Source organism: Orbicella faveolata, unplaced genomic scaffold (genome assembly GCF_042242905.1).
Source record: "Orbicella faveolata isolate gen_17 unplaced genomic scaffold, um_ofav_v1 contig_46, whole genome shotgun sequence".
NCBI lineage: Eukaryota > Metazoa > Cnidaria > Anthozoa > Scleractinia > Merulinidae > Orbicella > Orbicella faveolata.
Window position 1 is genome coordinate 8467657 of NW_028301576.1, and position 21194 is coordinate 8488850.

General features: G+C 39.7%; 2 protein-coding genes across 2 annotated transcripts; one reads left to right on the top strand and one right to left on the bottom strand.

Moving 5' to 3' along the window:
* Nucleotides 1-1372: 1372 nt before the first annotated feature.
* On the bottom strand, nucleotides 1373-8865 carry LOC110050951 (vacuolar ATPase assembly protein VMA12-like). Its single transcript, XM_020756933.2, has 6 exons — nucleotides 8602-8865; nucleotides 6690-6769; nucleotides 5684-5773; nucleotides 4096-4132; nucleotides 3168-3280; nucleotides 1373-1778 (listed from the first exon to the last, which is right to left on the bottom strand). The coding sequence occupies exons 1-6, from the start codon at nucleotides 8816-8818 to the stop codon at nucleotides 1701-1703; spliced, it is 615 nt and encodes a 204-aa protein (XP_020612592.2). The 5' UTR covers nucleotides 8819-8865; the 3' UTR covers nucleotides 1373-1700.
* A 16-nt stretch (nucleotides 8866-8881) lies between these two features.
* Nucleotides 8882-20531, top strand: LOC110050950 (uncharacterized). The gene is made up of 4 exons (XM_020756930.2): nucleotides 8882-9216; nucleotides 12695-13006; nucleotides 14419-14592; nucleotides 16639-20531. The coding sequence occupies exons 1-4, from the start codon at nucleotides 8925-8927 to the stop codon at nucleotides 16977-16979; spliced, it is 1119 nt and encodes a 372-aa protein (XP_020612589.2). The 5' UTR covers nucleotides 8882-8924; the 3' UTR covers nucleotides 16980-20531.
* The last annotated feature ends 663 nt before the right edge of the window (nucleotides 20532-21194 follow it).

The window sequence follows — 21194 nt, forward strand, 5'->3', positions numbered from 1 at the left end:
GATTGGCTGAAATCGATATTGACCGCGGTCTAGATTTTCTCATCTAGACCGGTTTCATTTTGCGTTGAAAAAGTAGCAAACTAAAATACAAAATTGTTCACCATTTTCTTTTCTTTTCTTCTCAATCATTTATGGAAGTGCCAAAAAGCCTGATGACAAAAAAAAGTAAAGAGGACGAGCAAATTTCGGCAGGTTCATGTTAAGTTCATCGCCGTTCGCAAGCAAAATGTCAGCAAACCAGTTACATTAAACGAAGTAAAGTTTTCTTCTTTGCCATATAATAAACATCCTATTAACCGAGCTAAGTCGGTCTGTATGGGAGAATCTTGACCTCGGTCGTGTGTACAGACCTCACTGCGTTCGGTCTGTACTCACGACCTCGGTCAAGATTCTTCCATACAGACCTCCAGCTCGGTTAGTAAGAGCTAAGTATAACCAGTAGCGCTGGGAGCAGTTTTTGAAACTGTCCGCGAAAACCTGCAATCAGGGCAATTCAAGCCAACGTGTCGGTAAACTATCGACTCGGGGCCTGAGCCGGGAAAGGGGCTAGTCTGCTGGCAGCCGGTTTGTTCTCTAAGCGTCACAAGTCATCGCGAACGCAAAAGGTAAGGGCGGTATGGCGGTAGCCGAGTGGGGAAGAAGGCGGGACAAGAGCGGAATGGCCGAGTAGGGAAGATCCCTCCTGAAATTTTGAGAGAAAAACAGATTGCCAGCAGTCTAGAAAGGGGCCGGGGCAAAGTACAACTATGGGCTTGTCTTGGCTGTCGAGGACCTTCCGTACTCATCTTTAATACGCCCCTGTTGAAAATGATAAAGAGCTGTCAAAAAGTTCCTGTTAGTACCTTCCTGTTACTTGATGACAAGACTACGGTTTTTGTTTTAACACGGCGCAACATGAACTCACGAAGCACGAATTGACATTTCTGACAACGCTTCGTGGCATAAGCGATACCTTTCTTTGTTTTACAGTGCTAAAAATCAAGTTATCATACGTAACTTTCACCTTACTGTTGGTTGGAAAAATAAATATGCTATTGAACTTGGGTCTCACTATTCCCGAGGAGGGGGATGTTGGGGGAGGGCTCGCTACCTTTGGGGGTCGCTACTTTCGGGATTTATTAATGGCCACAATTTGTGACGTTACTTTCCGGGGATCGCTACTTTCGGAGGGTCATTACTTTCGGAATTTTTCGGTAGTTACATTGCGACTGTCCCAAGGAATTTGAGTCCGACGTATTGAATACTTTTTGAGCGACGCGGGTTTAAAAATTCAGAATTTCGCCAAAAAAATTTATGAGCTCATTAGCGCCTCCCGAAAGTCGTCGTCCGAGATTGAAGTATGCTTTTTACGATCAACGTCACAGTCAATGGCTCGGAGTTTTCTGCATTATTTTAATGGAAATTCACACGATTAAGTGCTCACCAACTGCGTAAAAATTCATTTTTTGTTGGGACATTTTTTGTTGCTTGACCTGAGTAAATCACATTTCCACGGGCAAGAGAATTCAACCATTAAAAACTAGACGATTTTCCATACGTAAGTTTGGAGGAAGAAAATGTAATATTTACAAAACCATGTACAAATATGAGCGGACCAAGAGGGGTTCTGACAGGTTATTAACAAGATTTTCAATACATCACTTATTTTTATGTACATCACTTATTAATAAAATTCAGATTTAATTGAGTTCGTCTAGTAATCAAATTTCCACTCTTGCCATGAAATACAATTCTGCTATTGCCACAACAACGGCCAGCACAATTCCAATAATCACACGCTGAAATACAACGAAAAAAAACACAGTAAGGTAATAGGAGCTAAGTAGTTTGTAATGGTAATAGGACTGACAATTCGGTCTGTAATCATACGAGTGATAAGAAAATCGGACGACTGCGCAGCGGGAGTCCGATTTGTTTATCGCGAGGATTATTGCAGACCGAATTAGAGGACAAAAAATCTTAGAGCGGTTTTCAATTGAGTGTCGAAAGTAATTAGACAATTGCTTTGGTTTTGGTTTTGGTTTTACTACGGTTTGAGATTAGCTGAGTAGTCTAATTGGTAAGAAATTGGTTTGGTTTTGATTTTACGACACTCAATTGAAAACCTCTCTATTACCAATTAATCATAAAAGTTACAATTTCCGAGAAGAGAAGAATAGCCAAGTTATGAAAGAAAGGGAAAATTTGCATTACAAGACTGACAAAGTAGGCGTAAATTGTAACAAGGTTGTGATTGGTTGATTTGAACTACAACTTTGAACGTGATTGGTTGATTTAAACTTCTCTACAACTTTGAATGTGATTGGCTTATTGAACTGTCCGATAACAACTCGACAAGAAAATTGGTGGAAAATAGGAGTTTTTTAAACTGATCACAATCAAGGAAAATTAATTGTAATTTTTATGATTAAAGTGGAAAACAACAGTGTATGTAATGAACGTCTGAATAACCAATAAGCGACTCAGATACTGTGTCCCTCAGTGGTGAAAAAAACTTACAGGATCTTAGAGGTTCTTTCAAGATCTTTATGGATTAGGATTTTTCAAGGATTCTCAAAAGATCTACCTCTGAAAGATCATGCAAAGGTCCTTAGAGTTGCGAGGATTTTTGCAGAAGTTTCGTCCAAGATCTTGGCAGGATCATTGAGCAAGATCTTTGAACATTCTCAAGGATCTTTGTCAGGATCTTTGGCAATCCTGGCGAGAGGTTTTAAGATCCTAAAGATTCTTAACTAGGAGCTAAATTAAGTTAACATACATCCTGAACATTGTTTCTTAACAATGGTCTTTGCATTCGCGCAATATGGGACGGACCATATTGATTATAGTTTTGAGGAGGGGAGGGGGTTGGGAAATTACCCATTAAAAAAATTCCTTCAAGGCAAAAACTGCTGGGAAAAAAATCGTGCAAGGGGAACCATGGGGAAAAAAGCGAGCAAGTGTTTTCTACTATTCAATTCTTGCACGAGCTATTGCCCACCAAAAAAATTCATGTACAACCTAAGGGTGAGAAAAAATCCATGCCCCAGAAAATTGCCCAACATCACCCCACCCCCCCCCCCCCCTTCTCCACCCCTCAAAATAATAATGGTCCATCCCTAATCTAAAAGGCCTTAACAATAATTCATTTTACATGTATAACCTAAAAGCATAAACAATGTAATTACCACAGCAACTGAAGGAAAAGCGTACTGTGACGCAATATAACCAAAGACAAATGTTCCAACTACTGACAACAAGAAGTTAATGATGGAAGCCAACTGCTTGCTACCAGAACGAACTGAAATGTAATTTAAACATATATAGCAACAATTAAATCTTAAGGTCAGCACACATGAGGGGACTAGTTAGTCCCTGCATGTTGTCCCTGCAACAAGTAACAGAGACAAGTCCCATCATGTGAACTAGCCATTTTTGCCATGAAATCTAGTCGCAGGGACTAAAATTTGGTCCCTGCAACTAGTCCCACAAATTCAAACTGGTTTAAATTTTTGGGACAAGTCCTTGCGACCTGTTCCTCCAAACGCTTTGTGTGAAATGCTTGTGGGACAAGTCCTGCAACCAGTCTCTTGGTGTGAACTCTTGAGGGGACTAGTGGCAGGGACTAGTCACAGGGACCAGTCTTCTTGCGTGTGCCGACCTTAAACTTCTCCTAAACTGTTAATTCAAGAAGCAAGCTTGGCAGAATGTAGAACATCACTATAAATAACTAGAGACATCTTGTATCAATGATAATTTTCCAAGAAATAATATTATTGTCCCATGAAAACAAGAGAAAGCTTATGATCAACAGCAAGAGGAGTTTAAATTGATCTTACCAAAAACATTGAATGGGTATCAATGGTTTTAGTTCCTGCAACAGTCTTGGAAATACATGTATATGTTTACTTTTTTTTAAGTTGCACTGAAATCACATATTTTAATGTCTTTTTATCCCTTAAGCATTTCTTTTCAAGAGTAACAACTTTAATACTAAGAGATGAGAAATCAATCTAGACAAACTAAAAAGGTGATCTTTTAATGTTCCTTTTTTTCCCTTTTTTTAATCAAAGACAAGAATGGCTGCTAAATTATATAAGCAAAAAAATTACTCACCTTCCTGTCCAAATTGCATTCCATCACTTTGGTCCCACTACAAGGGAAAACAGATCAAAGGCAGCAAAAATTTACATATGGAATAAATTTATGGTCAGCGCGAGGTTGAGCTTCGAGTTTGTGCTGAAATTTTCCAGCTCAAATTTTTAAAATTGAAGTTCTCGGAAATGGGATTTCTGGCACTCTGAGGCCAAGTCAGCGTTTTATAACGTCTCATTTTCTTAATTTAGGTGATTCAACCGCACAGCAAATGTACATTAAGAGGACACAATGGTACAAAAAAAGTTTAATAAATAATAAATTTCCATAAACCCTGTTCCAAGCTAAAATACTCGAAAAACTATTATCCAATATTATACGTAATAGTATATACATACTGTCATGTACATTAATCCACCACATCAAAAAGGATGGTGACTGGTACATTTGCCCATAACTCCAGCTTAACACACAGTTAGCAACGTGGTATTATTGCAAGATATTATCTTACTAATCTGAAGGTTTAATATAGCTGCCATATTTTCAAGTCAACAGAAGTCATTTTGGTGTACTGTCCTCCACAAGGGCATACATTCTAAGCAAGATACTTCATCTTTATTTTTTTCTCAAGCATCTGAGCGGGCCGGATTCCTAAATCCTCAACTTTGATTAGCTAATCATACGCACATGACCGGCCCAGCTTTCTACAATAAGGCTCATGGGCTGGATTTTTTCCCCACTGCCTAAATTGCGCTCCTAAAAGTTTGCGGTAATCATCAATCTTTTGCCTTTTTTACATGTCCATCGACGATTAGTCAACACAAGTTTGTCTCTGTTCACTTTAGAATGGCAAGGAAAGTCACTGTAAGTAAATCCAATTGAGTGTTTTGAAGTTGTGAGAGTTTGCTTGGTTGTTTGTTGCTTGGCACTGTAATGGTGCGTAATCCTGTGTTTCTCTTGCCGTAAAATTTGAGTCAAGTTCAGTTGAGTTTACCTCTCTGATTGTTGCTGTATTAAGGAGAATTTCTGTGGAATAAACTTAATGAATTTCCTCGCTTTTTGCTATTCAATTTTCGGTCTATAGCAACAAGTCTGATTTCAAGTGATTTTAAAAGCAATGACTGACAGAATCTGTTTTTGTAGTAAAACTTCAAACTTTGCATGAAATCTCACACCACAAAAACAATTTTGGGGAGCTTAACTGGTGAAATAAATGCAACTAACATAAAGTAGTTAAAAAAAAAGCTGTTCTTTAATACATCTTGCTTTGTCTACTATCTGAGTTACTTGTTCGTCGCCAAGATTTTTTACAAATCATTAGTAAACGGCATGCAAGCCGATTCAGTGACAAGAGTTGCGTAACGAAACCCATTTGTAATCTGTAAAACCAATTTACTGCAGGAAAAAAAATAAACATGTTATTTGCCGGCTTAGGGTCGCTCCGTATAGTGAAAAACTGTGACCTCAGGCAGAAAATGCTGCCCTCGGCCTTGAATGTGCTGCTCGAGGCCGCAGGCCGAGGGCAGCATTTTCAAGACCTTGGTCACAGTTTTTCACTATACGGATCTCCCAGCCAGCAAATTACATATATATATATATTTTACATTACCTTTTTATCGACATTTGAAACCATTCTGTCATATTCTGCTTTTTCTTGCTCTGCTTTTAGCTTTTTCAGACGAGCTACAAGTTCTGGACTCTGGTCAAAATACAACATTAGACTTATTTTAAAGGAGCTTTCTCAGTACAGGTTACAACAGTTTTTAGATTGAAATGTGGGCATATCATAGATAGTGATTTTTAAAAATAATTTTCTGTTCAATATGTACTCTGTATTAAAGCTCTTTCAAGTTCAAGGGTCAATTTAACAAATCGAATGGGGTTTAGCGTTGTCTGTACTCTCATCAACAATGATGTGCATCATCACAGCCTCGTGAGTCCACAACATTTTGACCACTGTGATGACGCATATCGTTGTCGATAAGAGTACACACAATGCTAAACCACATTCAATTTGTTTTTTACCACAACATCAACGTCAAAGAAAATGCTTTTTTTTTTCAGAGTGTGACCAAGAGTGTGACACGTTGACGCCAGCAGCATTGTCTGGACTCTTATTGACAACAACAGATTAGCCAATCAGATTGCGAGATTTGTGGCAATTGTGGTAAAAAACATATTGTACAATTTTGTAACCTGATATGCTCCAAGTTTTGCTATAATATACCCGAGACCATCATGGGCCACATGGGTACTGGAGTCTTCTCATCCCTCTCCACCACCACCCAGTCCGTGCTTTCAAAAGTCTACTGCAGAATTTTCAATGTGTCACTTTTTCGACTCTTCTTGGGACTGAGAACTCCATATTTGTTTTCTGAAGCAGTTTGTGTCACTAACTGGATAACATCTTTTTAACATTCTACCAATTAAAGTATATACTTGTAAATCTTAAATAATTTCTTTCTGAAAACCTTGGGCAATCGTGATTTAGACATAGAATTATTCATTAACTGTTTCATATTTTGTTTGATGTGTGCATTTCATGCCAGAAAATGTATGTCTTTATCCTTGCTTTTGAAATAAAAAATGTAGACATCAAATAAATTGGCACCTACCTTTTCTGGTAATTTTAAAGGTTCAACATAAACTTCACTCCCTGCAAGAAGCTCATGTAAATACATCTTAGATCCAGAATCTGAAAAAAGATTGATAGGATCAAAATTATACACTGCACATTATACTACTGTCAATTTGAAGAAAATGCTGCATGATAGTTTATGTTACTGGAAGAATTTTCCATTGTTAGCCACTGTAAAGAATGTGCATAATGCACAGGTTTTATAAGCCTAATGATATGGCCTGTTTCATCTGGTTCCATGCTATCTTTTAGCTTTAATTCATCTCAAGAAGTTTTATTTATTACTAAACAAAACACATACCTATGCGTACTAGGTAGATAAAGGTGTGTAGATGTAAGTAAACAGAATCAGTAATTACTTGGAGTTACTGATAGATCTACAGAAGCTCAACTAGTCATTTAATTTATTTGCATAATTTATTATGATTACAAATTGGCTGACAATAAAGCTGGCAAGAGAAAAAATTCAGGTTGCTCTTATGATAGAAGAGGAAAAAATTTGTGTTGCTGTATTATAGCAGGACTATCACGTCAGGTGAAACTTTCTATCTTGTAGCAAGACAAGGTGGTTTTTAAACATTTTTCATTAAAGATTCCCACAGATTGGCTTTCTCAGTCCAGATGGGAATGAATTGGTTTTACAACTCCTTTAGAAACTAATCATAAATAATCTAATTACAAATCTTGTGATTAACAATATGCTGTTCCAGAAAATTTCCATACCCACATCATAGACAGTTTTGGGTTTGGACCCCCTATGTCAGTGGAAATTCTAGTCAAACTTCGTACTCTGCATTGTAAAATCTCTTTCGTTGGAAGTCGTAGGGAGTCAAACAAGGAATTCCAGAGGGTTGAAGTAAAAAACGGAGATCCGGAAGGGAGGGAGGGTTAACGACTTTGGAATTTGGAAGTCATGTGGGGTAAAGCATTTTGGAATTTCCGAAGGCCAAGGGGGGTTAAAATGTTCATGCCACCCGTGGTAGGATATGGATATTTTCTAGAATAGCCTTAACTGCCATCCACAGGGGGGCGGGGGTGTGGGGAGTGCAGAGTGCAGCTAAAAAATGAAATGTCCCAATTAGTTTATGTGATCATGTTTTGAGTGTTTTGAGTGTACATGCATCCCGGGAGGAGGGGGGACCCCATATAAAGGCGATGGGGTGCTCAATGAACATTTTAAAAAGAACCCCTAAGAGGTACCAAGATCCCGCTTTGTGGGCATGGCTTGAAATGTTTTTCACCCCAAGAGGTACCAATTCTAAAACAACACATTATCTCCTGTCATATTTTTTTGGTTCACTACCCTAAAAGGTACTGCAAAAGCTCCCTCTGTGGACTTTTTGAGGCTGAACACCCAAAGAGGTACCAAAAAATGCTCTTTTAACCCCTAACAGGCACAACAAGCACTCCTGTCTTTTTTATATGGGAGTCCACCCCTTCCCCGGGACGTTCGGTTACATCATCATCCAGGTGATGATGGATAATTGATGCGTGATATCTATGTATTATTTAGACAGAGACATAAACATACTTTATTTAGTGCACGGTTTGTCACGTCACGTCAGTCATTCGCTCTCAGCTCACGGTCAATAGTTTTCGTTTACCCTATTACCCTCCCGCCCTAAGGCGTTGGAGTTTTATTGTCAATGTAGTTTCAGCTTCTTTGATTGCATGACAATAAACTCCTTCGTTGCCAAACTCTTTGTGGTCTGTGGTTAAAAACGATCGATTATGTTGAGTGATATATAAGAATGGGCAAACACGAGCTAATTCCACATTTGTAGCATTCACATTACCTTTTTTCCACTGGAATTATTGCTAAGTAACAACAGCACTGGAAATTAAAATTGTTTTGAAACTAAACTTCATGGATATCACCAGTAAGTTACCTGTAGTCTGTTTCTCTCGAAGACATTCCCAAAGTTGCTTTACTAACTTGAACGGAATCGGCACTATTTTCTCGGCTTTCGCCGATTCTTGATTTACTAAAGACATTGATGTATACCTTGATAACGTTTCTGCCAGATCATGTGGAATATGGTGGCATTTTATAGCTTCTGTAATGGTGTGTTGCATGCCACTTGTAAGGACAACATCGACCGCCATTTTGTTTGACCGCTTCCTTGTTAGACAGTCGGCTCACGTGAGTGAAAGTCCATCAACTTCCGCAATTCAGCGGCAATCAGTGCGTGCTTCCCGTGAAGTTAAAAAAATGGGGTCCGTTTCTACAAATTGTCTGATTAATCTTGCCTTAGATTTGTCCAGCAGGTGGAAAAAGCTTGCTCGAGCACTCGAACTTGAGGATGAAGTCGAAAGAATCAGCGAAGATTACAGAGGAAATGTGTCCGAACAAGCGTACAGAATGCTTTTGACCTGGAAGCAGAGAAACGGCGCCTTGGCAACATTGCAAGTGTTAGGTGAAGCCCTGAAAAAACCGACCGTATCACGCAAGGATCTAGCTCAAAAGTACTGTGAAAATGACAATAGAGACGCGTCGAAAACCGGTAAGAGATTCAGAAAATCAAGCTTATGTGTAAATTTAGGGCACACTTCGTTGATTGAGTGCATGAAGAAAACGCGAAACAGCGTTGTCCAACAATACACCCAACTGAATGAAGTTGATTCGTCTAATGTAGTTTACCTGTTACTACCGAAAGTTGATTTCCAAGAGACTTTAACAAACAATTTTGTATGACGGTAGTTCCGTCATACCGGAAGTCGATTTGAAGAGACTGGAAGAAATACAGTGTGTAGGGGGTTTTGAAAATGCTGTCGAATCGAACAGTCCGCCGACTCTAGGGATTATTACGGACAATTTTTAAATGGCCTTTCATGTTTACGGTGAGCAAATATCGCTATTTTAACCGATTGTAGCTTCTTATCGGTTACTTCTTTGTCTAGAAGCTATCCTAGTTTAGTTAAATTTAGTTTTAATGGTGTTATTGTATGGACACGCAATTTCCGGTGAGTCGATTCGTCAACCAATGGCCGGGTCGCACTACAGCCAATTTTGTTTGTATAAGTAATAAATCTGTCAACAAGCAGCGTAAAATAAGTGCGTCCCCCAGTTTCAAAAACTTGCCAAATTTAGCGGATTGTCAAAATTTTGCCGATCTTAAAAGATGCCGTTCAATGTTGTTCAATGGAAGTGTTGAAGTAGCGCCCTGTATGATTGACCTGAACGTAACACCACGGACAGAACTCGCATTGGAGCTTATATATATAAGGGAAAGAAGAGACACCTCACTTTATATGGAAAAATTCAAATTGTGAAGACATTTGTCATACCCAAGTTTATGTTTCGTGCATCTCTCATTTCCCTGACAAAAAATATTATTAAGCTAATCGATGCTACTATTTATAGCTTCATTTGGAAAGGTAAGGATAAGATTAAGCGCCATGCTCTCATAAGCGACTATAAAAGCGGCGGATTGAGAATGCCTCACATTCAGACAATGATCGATACGCAAAAAATGACGTATTATGTGTCTTAGGAAATATACTGAAGATTATATTAGCCCTTGAAAGCAAATACTCTCCTTTTTTTCTGAAAGATTTATGGTGGTAAGTTTCTCCTGCATTGCAATTTCAGTGTTGCTGACTTGCCTAGCTGTCTTCCAAATTTCTATAGGGAATGTTTCGAAGTCTGGTGCAATCTATCCGTAAAACCCATTTTATCCCGTGAACAAGCCTTAAATCAACTATTATGGAATAACCAATTCCTCCGCATCGGTGGTAAACCTATTTTCAACAAGACGCTCTTCTCAAAAGGTCTCATATCTCTTGCTAATATCTTAACAAATACTGGAAGCCTTAAACCTTGGACCTTTTTCAAGGCAGGAAGGCTAAATTTTAATGATTATTTGTCACTGTTTGGTCTCTTCAATTCCATTCCTCTCATATGGAAAAAGCTCATCAACTACAAAGACGACACTTCAGCTGACACTTCAGCTAACACTTCAGCTGACTCTCGGAATATCATGCTCAGCTACGCTCTTTACTTAAAAGATAGTAGTCTTCCTCTTGATTCAATCACCTCCTCGAAATTGTATTGGAAACTTATAGAAATTATTCAGGTCTATCCTTCAGCACGGCATAAATTTAGTACCTTGTTTCAGAATAGTGGTGATCTTAATTGGGAAGTGATCTATCAAATTCCTCACGTTGTCACGCTTGACACTAAAACAAGAGTTTTTCAGTGTAAATTACTAAATCGAATAATTTATACCAACAAATCCTTACACAAAATGAAAATGATTGATTCACCCCTCTGCACTTTTTGCAAAATTTCAGATGAATCTCTCGAGCATCTTTTTGGTAGGTGTGATTTCATTGTAGCATTCTGGATGTCTGTTGTTCTTTGGCTTAAATCCTTGCACATTGCTATCGATTCTGTAAACGACTGTGACCTAATATTTGGACTGACACAAAAAAGGTCTCATTGGTTGATTTTAAATCATATTATCATCGCTGGAAAGCTAGTTATTTACCACAGTCTTCTGAAGAATATTTTACCATCATTGCGTCATCTCATGATAAAATTAGATCACACAGAATCCACTGAACGATCTATAGCCATAGAGAACAACCGACTTAAAATCCACGAAGGAAAGTGGAAGCCTCTCATTAATTAGAGACACTTATTTGTATATTTTTTATAGAATATTTATTGTATAGACACTTTTTTCTGTATTGTTAGAAAACTTATGTAGTGTTGTAAGCGTTGTAAACCTTATCGACTTATTTCCATTTCGGGTGTTAAGTATAAGTAGTGTGAAGTAGTGTGAAGTAGTGTGAAGTAGTGTAGTATACAATGTGGATGTAAAAGTAGTATGTAAAGTAATTAAGTAAATTACTATGTAGTGTAGAAGTGTGTGGTAGTGTAATATACAATGTAGATGTAACTTAATGAACGTAATGTAATCATAAAAATAAATAAATAATAAAAAAAATAAGGGAAAGCGGGGAAAAGTCTTAACCGTTTTTCCTTCGCAATCCTACCTGCATGACACTAGTGATAACTTAGGGCTCGAATATTATAAGGCTACGAATTCGTTCTCGAATGATAGATGATTTTTCATCGGAAAGCAAACGCTGTGTTTACGTAAATGCTTTTTTTTTTAAGCATCGGAAAGGCAAACGCTGTGTTTCGGTAAACTTTTTTATATATATATATATATATATCCGTTAACAAGAAAAAAAGTAAAAAAGATAAAAAATCGTTGTTTCCCGTAGGATTCGAACTCATGGCCTCTCGCGTTCCGGGCAATCATCTACTCCCCTGCGCCACATCGACGTCTATAAACTTGACACAAGTCGACCTTTGCTTTTAACTCCCGAAGCGAGAGGGCAATCTTCAAGCGACGAACTGCGAAACCAACAGGGCAGGGAAGAATTATTGGAAAGGACTTTTAGAAAGTCTACTGCATCCAATGAAATACGGTGAAACATATTCATTATATTGTTTTTTACAAAACCGCTGGGTTGTTAGACCAGCAGGCTCGTGTAAAAAGAGTTGGGCGAAAGTCCTGCGGTTCCATCTTATCCTTCAAATAAGTCTTTGCTGAGCTCGTTCAAGCGAAGCTGAAGTATTGTCTTTCTGGTAATGTTTCTCATTCGTGCATTCGTGGATCTGTGTGGACGTTTGGCAATGGCGTCATTCGTCACTCAGTGGAGCTGGAGTAGTGGGAGACTGTAGTAATTTCAAACGACTACATTTGGACATAAGGCTATGAATGGACTCGCGTTATTTAATAAATACAAAAACTCCATTCTCAGCTTTTTATAATTATCCGAGTTCAGTGGCTCACAGTACAGCTATGATTCCATGGATGTTTAGACAGAGTGCGCGACCCATGCGGGTCGTGTCTCCTCGATCGTAGGGGTTAGGGGTAAATTTCTTGTGCATGCGTACTCCCTCACCTGACTAACCTTGTAGCGCCTCTGCAATTACATGTGATGTTAATTGTCCTTTCAACTTAGAAATCAACCTTCAAGACCAACCTAGAAGTGGGCAAGTTTCAACGAGCGACCTGAATTCTATTTCACAAGACCTTGGAAAAGATTGGCTGTGGGTTGGTCGCCTTCTTGGTATTGAGGATGCTGCATTGGACAACATTAAAGATGCACACACGCAGCTCTACGAGTGCTCCTTTCAAATGCTGAAGTCATGGGCTGGGAAGAATGGTGACGACGCTACCTACGGGTGGCTTGCATGGGCGTTAATGCACAGAGCAGTTGGAAAGCGGGACATCGCTGAAAAATACTGCCTTGAGTGTCGGCAACCACAGAGTGGTGTGTTAAAATAGAATAATGACAGGGTAGGAAAAAAAATTGAAATCCACTTGCCCAGTGGGCTAGCAAATTTCAGTTTTCACTTGTCCCCATTAAAATGCTACTTGCCGACGTGGCGCCCACTATGGCAATCAGAGAACAAATGCGAACAAAGTATGCTTGGATTCCTCACTAATTAATCCATGCTTTCAACTCAGTAGTTAACTAATTTTGCAGTCTCAAGTTTTGAAACAGCTTCTAGCTTGAAATTTTTATCCAGCTGACATTTTCATTCAGACTAATAAGACTATTTAGGCTAATTTCACTTGCTTACCGGGCAATTGAACTTCTATTTTCACCAACCCAGGAGCGAAATTTACTTGCCCCGGGCAATCGGACCTAGGTGTTTTCCTGCCCTGAATGATAATGGCGGCTAGTTAGTTGTAGAGAATAATGGTCAAATGGGAAACGTCTTAAATAGTCTAGAGACGTTTTTTTGCCAATATCTTGGTGGTTATTAAAGTACACATGGGCTCCGTTTCCAGTCGTTTTGGGAGTCCGATTGTTCATCCATGTATGGATGCATGAACAACAGGACTCCCAGAACGGCGTGGGGCAAGAAACGCGGGCTTAGAAAACGGCTGGAAATCGATGGAATAGAGTAAACAGTGAAGTGCAAAATAAGTTTTACTAGAGTAAATTGTACTCTTGTTGATTTAAACCTGTTTGCGTCATTGTTTTAAAAAATAGATTCACTCAGTAACCATGGAGCTTTTAATTCATATTTGAACTGCGGTTGTAGATGAAAGTGAAGAATGATCATCGCAGTACATTTCCAATTTAAGCAATTGGAAAGAAGAAGCCTGAGAAAAATCAGGGCTTCAACGGGATTCGAACCCATGACCTCCGCGATACCGATGCGATGCTCTACCAACTGAGCTGCAAATGCTGTTTCAAGGTGGCGCACAGTTCTGAGAGTTCAGATTCTGTAGATTCTAGTTCTGAACTTTCAGAATTTGAAGATGTTGAACTGCTTAACAGGAGATGACTGTATGTTGCACACTTGTGACGTCATCTTATGGCGTGATATCAATTCAAACGTTTCAGGTCACGCGAGAAAAATCGATTGTTTTTCCTCAAAGGTATTGGAGAGGGCGGGTATCGGTTCCCGAAAAATCTTTTTGTTTTTTATCGGTCAGTACCCAAGACTACTTCTATGAAAGTTAAGAAAAAAAAAGGTAAAAAAACCCCGGAACTTAAAACATCGTTTTTGTCGATAGTCCAACTTCCTCACCCCATCCCTCACCAATCAATGTTGAAACAGGCTCTGACGAGACTGTCATGTGGTCACAACATTTGAGGGGGTGGGGTAGGGTGACCAAACATGAGAACTTGTGATAGGACAGCGTCTCAACTGACTCCTTTTGTCCCAGATTGTGCAACAGCTTCATATGTGTCTTCTGGAGAAGGGATTCCGGCATTGGACAAGAACATGCAGAATTTGGGTTTTAGCGATTCGTCAGCAAATAAATCTGGAGTGGCTTGTAGCCCAGTTCACGTCCAGAGCAATGCAGAGCCGGGGGCAGTGAGTAAAAAAAGTCAAACAGGTTTGTCCAGATTTCTACATGCTTGGTTGGTCAACTTGTCTTTATAATTCGTACGCTAAAAAAAGACATTCCATGCAAATGTATCCATTTATTTATTTATTTATTTATTTATTTATTTACTCAAATTCAATTACACAGATGATCAAAACAAAAACAAAAACAAAGAACTAAATATCTTTCCAAGTATAAAAAGGAAATATCTGAGTAACTAGGCCAGTTTATACAGAATTCTAGATTCCTTATTTTAAATAAATTGCCTGAGATAAAATGCAAAATACATAGAAAAATAGCATAGACAAATCGCAACAACAACAATAAGTGATCAGAAAACTATAAAAATTTATCTGGGAATGAGATTGCGAACGACCTAAGAAGAGGAACTGTCTGAAAGTGAAACAGTGTTGAAAAAAACGAAAAAAAGAATGCAAAGGTTTATTGGACGAGAGCGCAACCCAAGGGAAACAAACTGAGTGAAACAACCAAGGGTCGAGAAGGGAAACAGCTTGCGTTTGACCAGAACGTGATCAGCTCGAGCGACGTGCATGAGACCGCTGAAAATTTGCTCGAGCGTACGTCGTCTCTAATAACGTTGAATGGTGTTTTCACCTTGTTTTACTGTTCGCAAAAGTTCTTGGGGCCTCCTGGTTAATGGAACGTGTTGTTTCTACCCCTGCTTATAGACCTGGCCTGTTCCAGGCTCTGGGTCGTTAAGGCATCCGTGCAGCAATTTCTCACAAAAAATATCAGAAATGAGAGAGAAACACGCGAGAAGCTTAACGAGAGCTCAGTTCCAATTATTCGCGCGTACGGCCAATGTCTCAAATGAGACAATACCTCATATCGCCAAGTAACTGGACGCTAACCAAGGTACACTCTTTCTTTTTTATGAGAATATACCCTACAAGAATATCGAGGTTGAAGTTTGCGAAATTTTAAGGATGTTTTAAGAATAAACCCGAGGCCGAAATTTTGAAAAGAATATAATTTTTTGGGTTGAAAATTTGTAAATACAATACTACGTTTCCTGAACTAAACCGTCTAAAAGTTATTCCTTCCCTAAGGGCAAATGTGCCATATCAGGCATTGTTGCCTGCAGTCTGGCTCAAAAATAACTTAACGCCATCAAAGTCATGATAGAACAGATAATTTGACGTTTTGTCGGCATAGTCCACTTTTTTATATTCATGTAATCTAAAACTATTCACAAGAATATCAAAGTCAACCTAAAATCGGCAGAAAAATAAGAATAGTCAGCCTAGGCCGGAAAAACAATATTCTTATTAAAAAAAGAGTGTAGCGCTGTATACCATTAGGTTTGTTTGGTGGATAAAGCTAGGAGAGTCATTAGAGAGCCAGAATAAATATCTCCCCGGGAAGGGGCTCATTCACTCCGGCGAAACATATTAAGACTTTTCCTCCCTTTCCCTTTTCTGCGTTCTCTTTTACAAAGTGCAGGTGTCCTTCTAGTCCACCTCTGGACAGATCTTTGACTTGCCGCAAGTCGACCTTTTCTTAATCTTTGACTTATTTATCTCCCTCAAGCGAAGCAAGAGGGTAATCTTCGAGCGACGAAGTCGCGAGGGCGAACGCGAGCGACGTAAGTCGCGAGAGGTGGTGAAACCAACAGGCCAGGGAAGAATTATTGGAAAGGACTTTTAGAAAGTCTAGACAGAGGGTGGTAAAGGGTACTTTCGTGACTCGTGATCGGCCCTTTTTTTTCCCCGTGATATGTGAAATGGCAAATTTTTTCCTCCGGAATCGTAATTTCCATAGTCGCCGTGAACCGTGATTTTCCAAAATGTTCTCTTTTATTTTCTGTGAAGCGTGAAATGCCAATGTTGTATTTTTCGTGAATTGTGAAAGGGCTGCTTTATTTTCCGTGAAACGTGATCTATAACCCCCCCATCCTCCACCCCCTTTACCACCCTCTAGACAGAGCGAGGCAAGAACTGCATGATGGAAACCGCAAGTCAGGCATCTGTTTTTTTTATGCATTGTTCAAATGTAACCTAAATTAATTTCATTTTACTTTTCCTTGATGACCAGGTTCAACACCTCCATCACCTCCGGTGCCCGATGACTGTATAATGAAGGACTTCATCACAATTTTTCCGCATCACGTGTGGAAGGGATTGATCATCAAATTGGATCCCCCAGGCATTCAAGGAAATTACAAAGACCTTGCCAGCGAGTTGGGATTTAACATGGAGAAGATATTGTATATAGCGTCACTGAAAACTCCCACAGAGGATGTGCTCACTAGTCGCTCGATTACTATAGAAGAACTTTGTACCAAGCTGGTGGCGATTGGAAGGTCTGACGCAAGGTTAATAATTAAAGAATGGGTCAAGTCGCAAGATTGCAAATGTGCGGCTTGCAGCAATTAACCTTAGGCGTACAAGGGAGGATTCCAACCCCCACCTCTCAGACTTGTTTCGAATTCTGAAAACAGGATTAACTCAATGTTACTGAAACTTTAAGTAGGTGTTAATGTTCATTAATTTTTAGGGCCACGTCCACACTACGCCGAAGGAATTTTAAACCGGAGGTTTCACTCTGAAAACGCATTTAATGTTTTCCGTCCACACTAGGCCGGAGGAATTTAAAGATACAACAATCGCCGGGTCATTTGGATTTGTGTTTGAGGAAAACCCGGGCAAGGAAATCACGTTATTGTCGTGACTCCATGGTTTTCGGAAAGCTCCGTTTTCAAAATGTTTTCCGTCCACAAGAAAACGCCGGCGTTTTCAAATTCCTCCGGTTTAATGAGCGTTTTCGAAAACTCCGTTTTCGTGACGGATTAGTGTGGACGGCAGGCCTAGCCGGAGACATGAAGCTGCGTTTTCAAATTCCTCAGGCGTAGTGTAGATGGGGCCTAATCCCTCGTTAAGTCCGTTTGAAATTGCCAGTAACAACCACATTTTCATTGAGCAGCACTGCGAAATTAGTACATCTCCTGTATTCTATTTTTATTATGGAGCAATTTTTTTTGTCATTTTGGATTTTTGCCTCTTTTTTTGGATTTCCTGAGGGTGAAATCAAGATGGACGTATAAAAGAGCATTTCCGAGTTGCTCTTTTCCTCCATGTCAAAACGAGTCTTGACGCGAGACCATTGTAATGAAAATGCGTTTCATTTGTAAGTTCATTTTCATGCAAATCAAACTCATTTTCATAAAAAAAAGTTTTGCACGGGGACTCGTTTTGAAACAGACGCAAAAGAGTCAAAAAACAACTCGGAAATGGCCTATTGGCGGCGACTCAATGAGAGGATGAGACCTTACGCAAAACACGACGGCAACGGCAGCGAGAACGTCGCTGAACAAAAGACTTAATGAGGAGAAAAATGGATCTTCAGGTGCATTTTTAGCTTGCGAGCAGGCTCACCTTTGAGTAAAGCCTGGTTCTCATATCCCGCCGACCTAACTGCGACGTAGTCGCCGGTTGCAACTGAAAATGTTCGGCGATCTGTTCCGGTGGGTCCCCAGCGCATCTGTCATGGATCGCCGACATACTCAAATTTGCGCGAATTGGCGCAATTCCAACCATTTCACCTGTAAATATGGATCGATTCGTCTTACTGGAGTACGTTGCGTCCGCAGATGATGTTCACATAGATTATTTTCATCGTTGACAACCGCCGGCAACCGCCGACTTGCCTGCGAAGTTGAACTCAGCTCAACTTCGCAGGCAAGCCGGCGGTCAATGCCTGGGATAGATTATGATTCGGCGATAAATGTTTACATATGCCGTAACGGTGTCCCAGGTATGTCGGCGGCATATGAGAACCAGGCTTAACGCGCGCGAGTGGTGAAGAGCAAAGCGATTCGGCGGGAAAAAGTCTGGTGAAGAGGTGCCAAGAAAGTGAACTCCATTGTTCTCCTCAATAAGTCTTTTGTTCAGCGATTTCACGTTCGCGCTTGTGCTCCAACGTGAGCCTGCTCGCAGAGTAGTGCATTTTTTATTGTGCACCTTTGTACATTTCGTAGCCGCGTCTTTTGCAAATCAACAACTTGAAATGACCAACGTCCCAGTCTTTTGGAGAACGTGAATCACTAAGAGGGGTATCGAATGGTCCTATTCAAATAAGAAGTGCTTGCAAAATTTGGACCCTAGCCCTCGAAGACCTCGAATTGCTCGCTTGCCGACTTGTGCTCGCAAAATTTTTGCAACTGCTCGTAAGCTCGAACTATCGTTAAAGTGTGCTCGATTCTCGTGTGGCAAAACTGGGAAACATTGGGGAAGCATACACGCCCTCTAAATATTTTTGGAAACATGCTTCCTCGTTTTGCTGACGTTTTCAGTATTGAAACTGACGCGCGTAAGAATTCTTCACGAAAGGCAACCGCAAAGATCGAAAGTAATCTAGAGACATGAAGAATATTGGAAAATGTTAACTTTTCTAATTCGGAGGATTTCAGGAACAACGCCCAAGTGCTCGTACTCTAGTCAAATGTATGGACCACAATTTAAGTATCTATCTTGCATCTAATTAATACACTACTAGATATTAACTGACAAATAATGACAGCTTCTATTGGCAAATCTTTTCATGCAAAAAAAAAAAAAACCTGATAAGGAATATAATGAGGAATATAATATAACAAACAAATCTAATGGTTAAAAGTGATATACCAAGGTACAGGTCAACCCTCATAAAACGTAGTCGAAATAACAAACATTTGTAACAACACTTTTATCCTTTTCCAAAGGCATAGAGTTAACTTTGTCATGCAAACTTATTGGCCAGTGGTCACAAACGAAAGCTTTTTTTCTTGCTTCAATCGCAAAACGTGCTTTTCATTTTATTTTAAGTCAGAATTTTAATTTTAGTTTTATAACTTTTCAGTGAAGTTTTATACGAATCTTTTATTTGCTCCACATTTTGAGACCTCGGGGGATTATTTTGTTGGGGCATGAAAATGGTCGTTCTGTGCGATACAAGGAAATAAGTAGAGGGGACGCGTAATGAAGGCTCAACTGTTTCAGCTTCGTGCAGCAGCCAGAGAAACATCCATTGTATGTTTACAAACACTGGCCTTGCTATTTAAATGTTCCTAGCAAGTTAAACTGACGAAATTTTGCATCATCAGTTAATAGTTCTCTGCTTCAGTGGAACATTATTAACGTCAATGATATCTACGTTATAAAGGGGTTGCACTGTATGTCATATCAGTAGTTTAAAGTACTAGTTCTAGCCTATCATAAAACGCCGATACAAGCTCTTTCCTCTCTTTGCAAATAGCACCAGGTAGTAGGCACAGTTTAGCGTAATGAGCTACAGTTTTCACAAGTACATTGGGTTTCTATCCATTTTTTTATTACGTTTACAACATCAGACCTCCTCATATCTTCCTTCAGTAGGTGATTGCGAAGCTCGTACAACGTTGGTTCGTGATGTTGTAACAGAAGCCCAGTAGGGTTTGGTTTGGTGCCCAAAAACACGATGTCAACCTGGTTCCTGCCAGATGCACTAGCCAGCGTTTGGTAGTCTCCACCAAGTGGCCTGGGTGGGTCTAATTGTTTTTCAATCTCACGAAAAACATTACCGAATTCAGACAAATTCATGATGTTTGAATGCCATACACATTCACGTCGGGGTGCTAAGGAACAGAAAAACATAGTTCTGTGAGTTAAAGATATAAGCAGACGTATAGTCAGGGTAAACTCGATTATGTATTATTAGTTTAAGTCTCGAAGTTGAACACAGAAATTCTAAAATTGTAATTTGCTGAGGCTCAAACTATATAATTAGACCACGAGCCAGGGCAGGACTCCACGGTACGTTAAGTCCGCTACAGAGGGAGGGCGGTGGCGGTTAAAACAAAAAGGTTGGGGGGGGGGGGTGCTTTAAAGTTTAAATGAAAACACTGCCAGGTTATCGTTTTGCCACTCTTTTTTGTACGGGATTTTGTTCAATAAATACCTCTTCCTAACCGAGTTCAGTCGAGGTTCGTAACGACCCAGTCAAGTCGTTAGTAGTTTTACCACGCAATTTAAAGACAACGAAAAAAAAAATAAATAAAAGTTGAGGGGCGCGCTCACTCATCCTGTCACCCAGTAACTCATATAGTAGCAAAGACGAGACAAATGCTCCGTTCCAAATAACCGCCCTGTCTCCAGTGCGCCTGCGTCATGTGCGTGGACTATATATCGGCGTTGGTAAATTCTCAACAGAATTCACTATGACTGATCGATAGAAAACTGTTGTTTCCGTCATCTTGAGGAACATGCAAACAAACATGGCGTGTGGCAGTGTTTGTTTCGCGTTCCTGAACTTCGATGTACTTTTCACTTTTCTTGTTTGCACACAACCTGCGCCCATAAATCAAGCTTAAAAATTATCCCATCTTCAGCTTATGTGATCTGATCATATGACACTCCTTTGCAAACTCATCTGAGAAGACAGCCACGTATTGCTATTGAAAATGTTGCTAAGACATACAAACCGAAATCTGTAGAATCCACGTCCATCTGCAGTGGGATGAAAGCCATTGTTACACTGACTCCTGAAACCGCAAAAATCACATAACTTTACCTCATCATTGCATGACTGAAGCCTCAAACTGATAAGTTTAATTTTTCTTCTTGGCAGGCATAAAT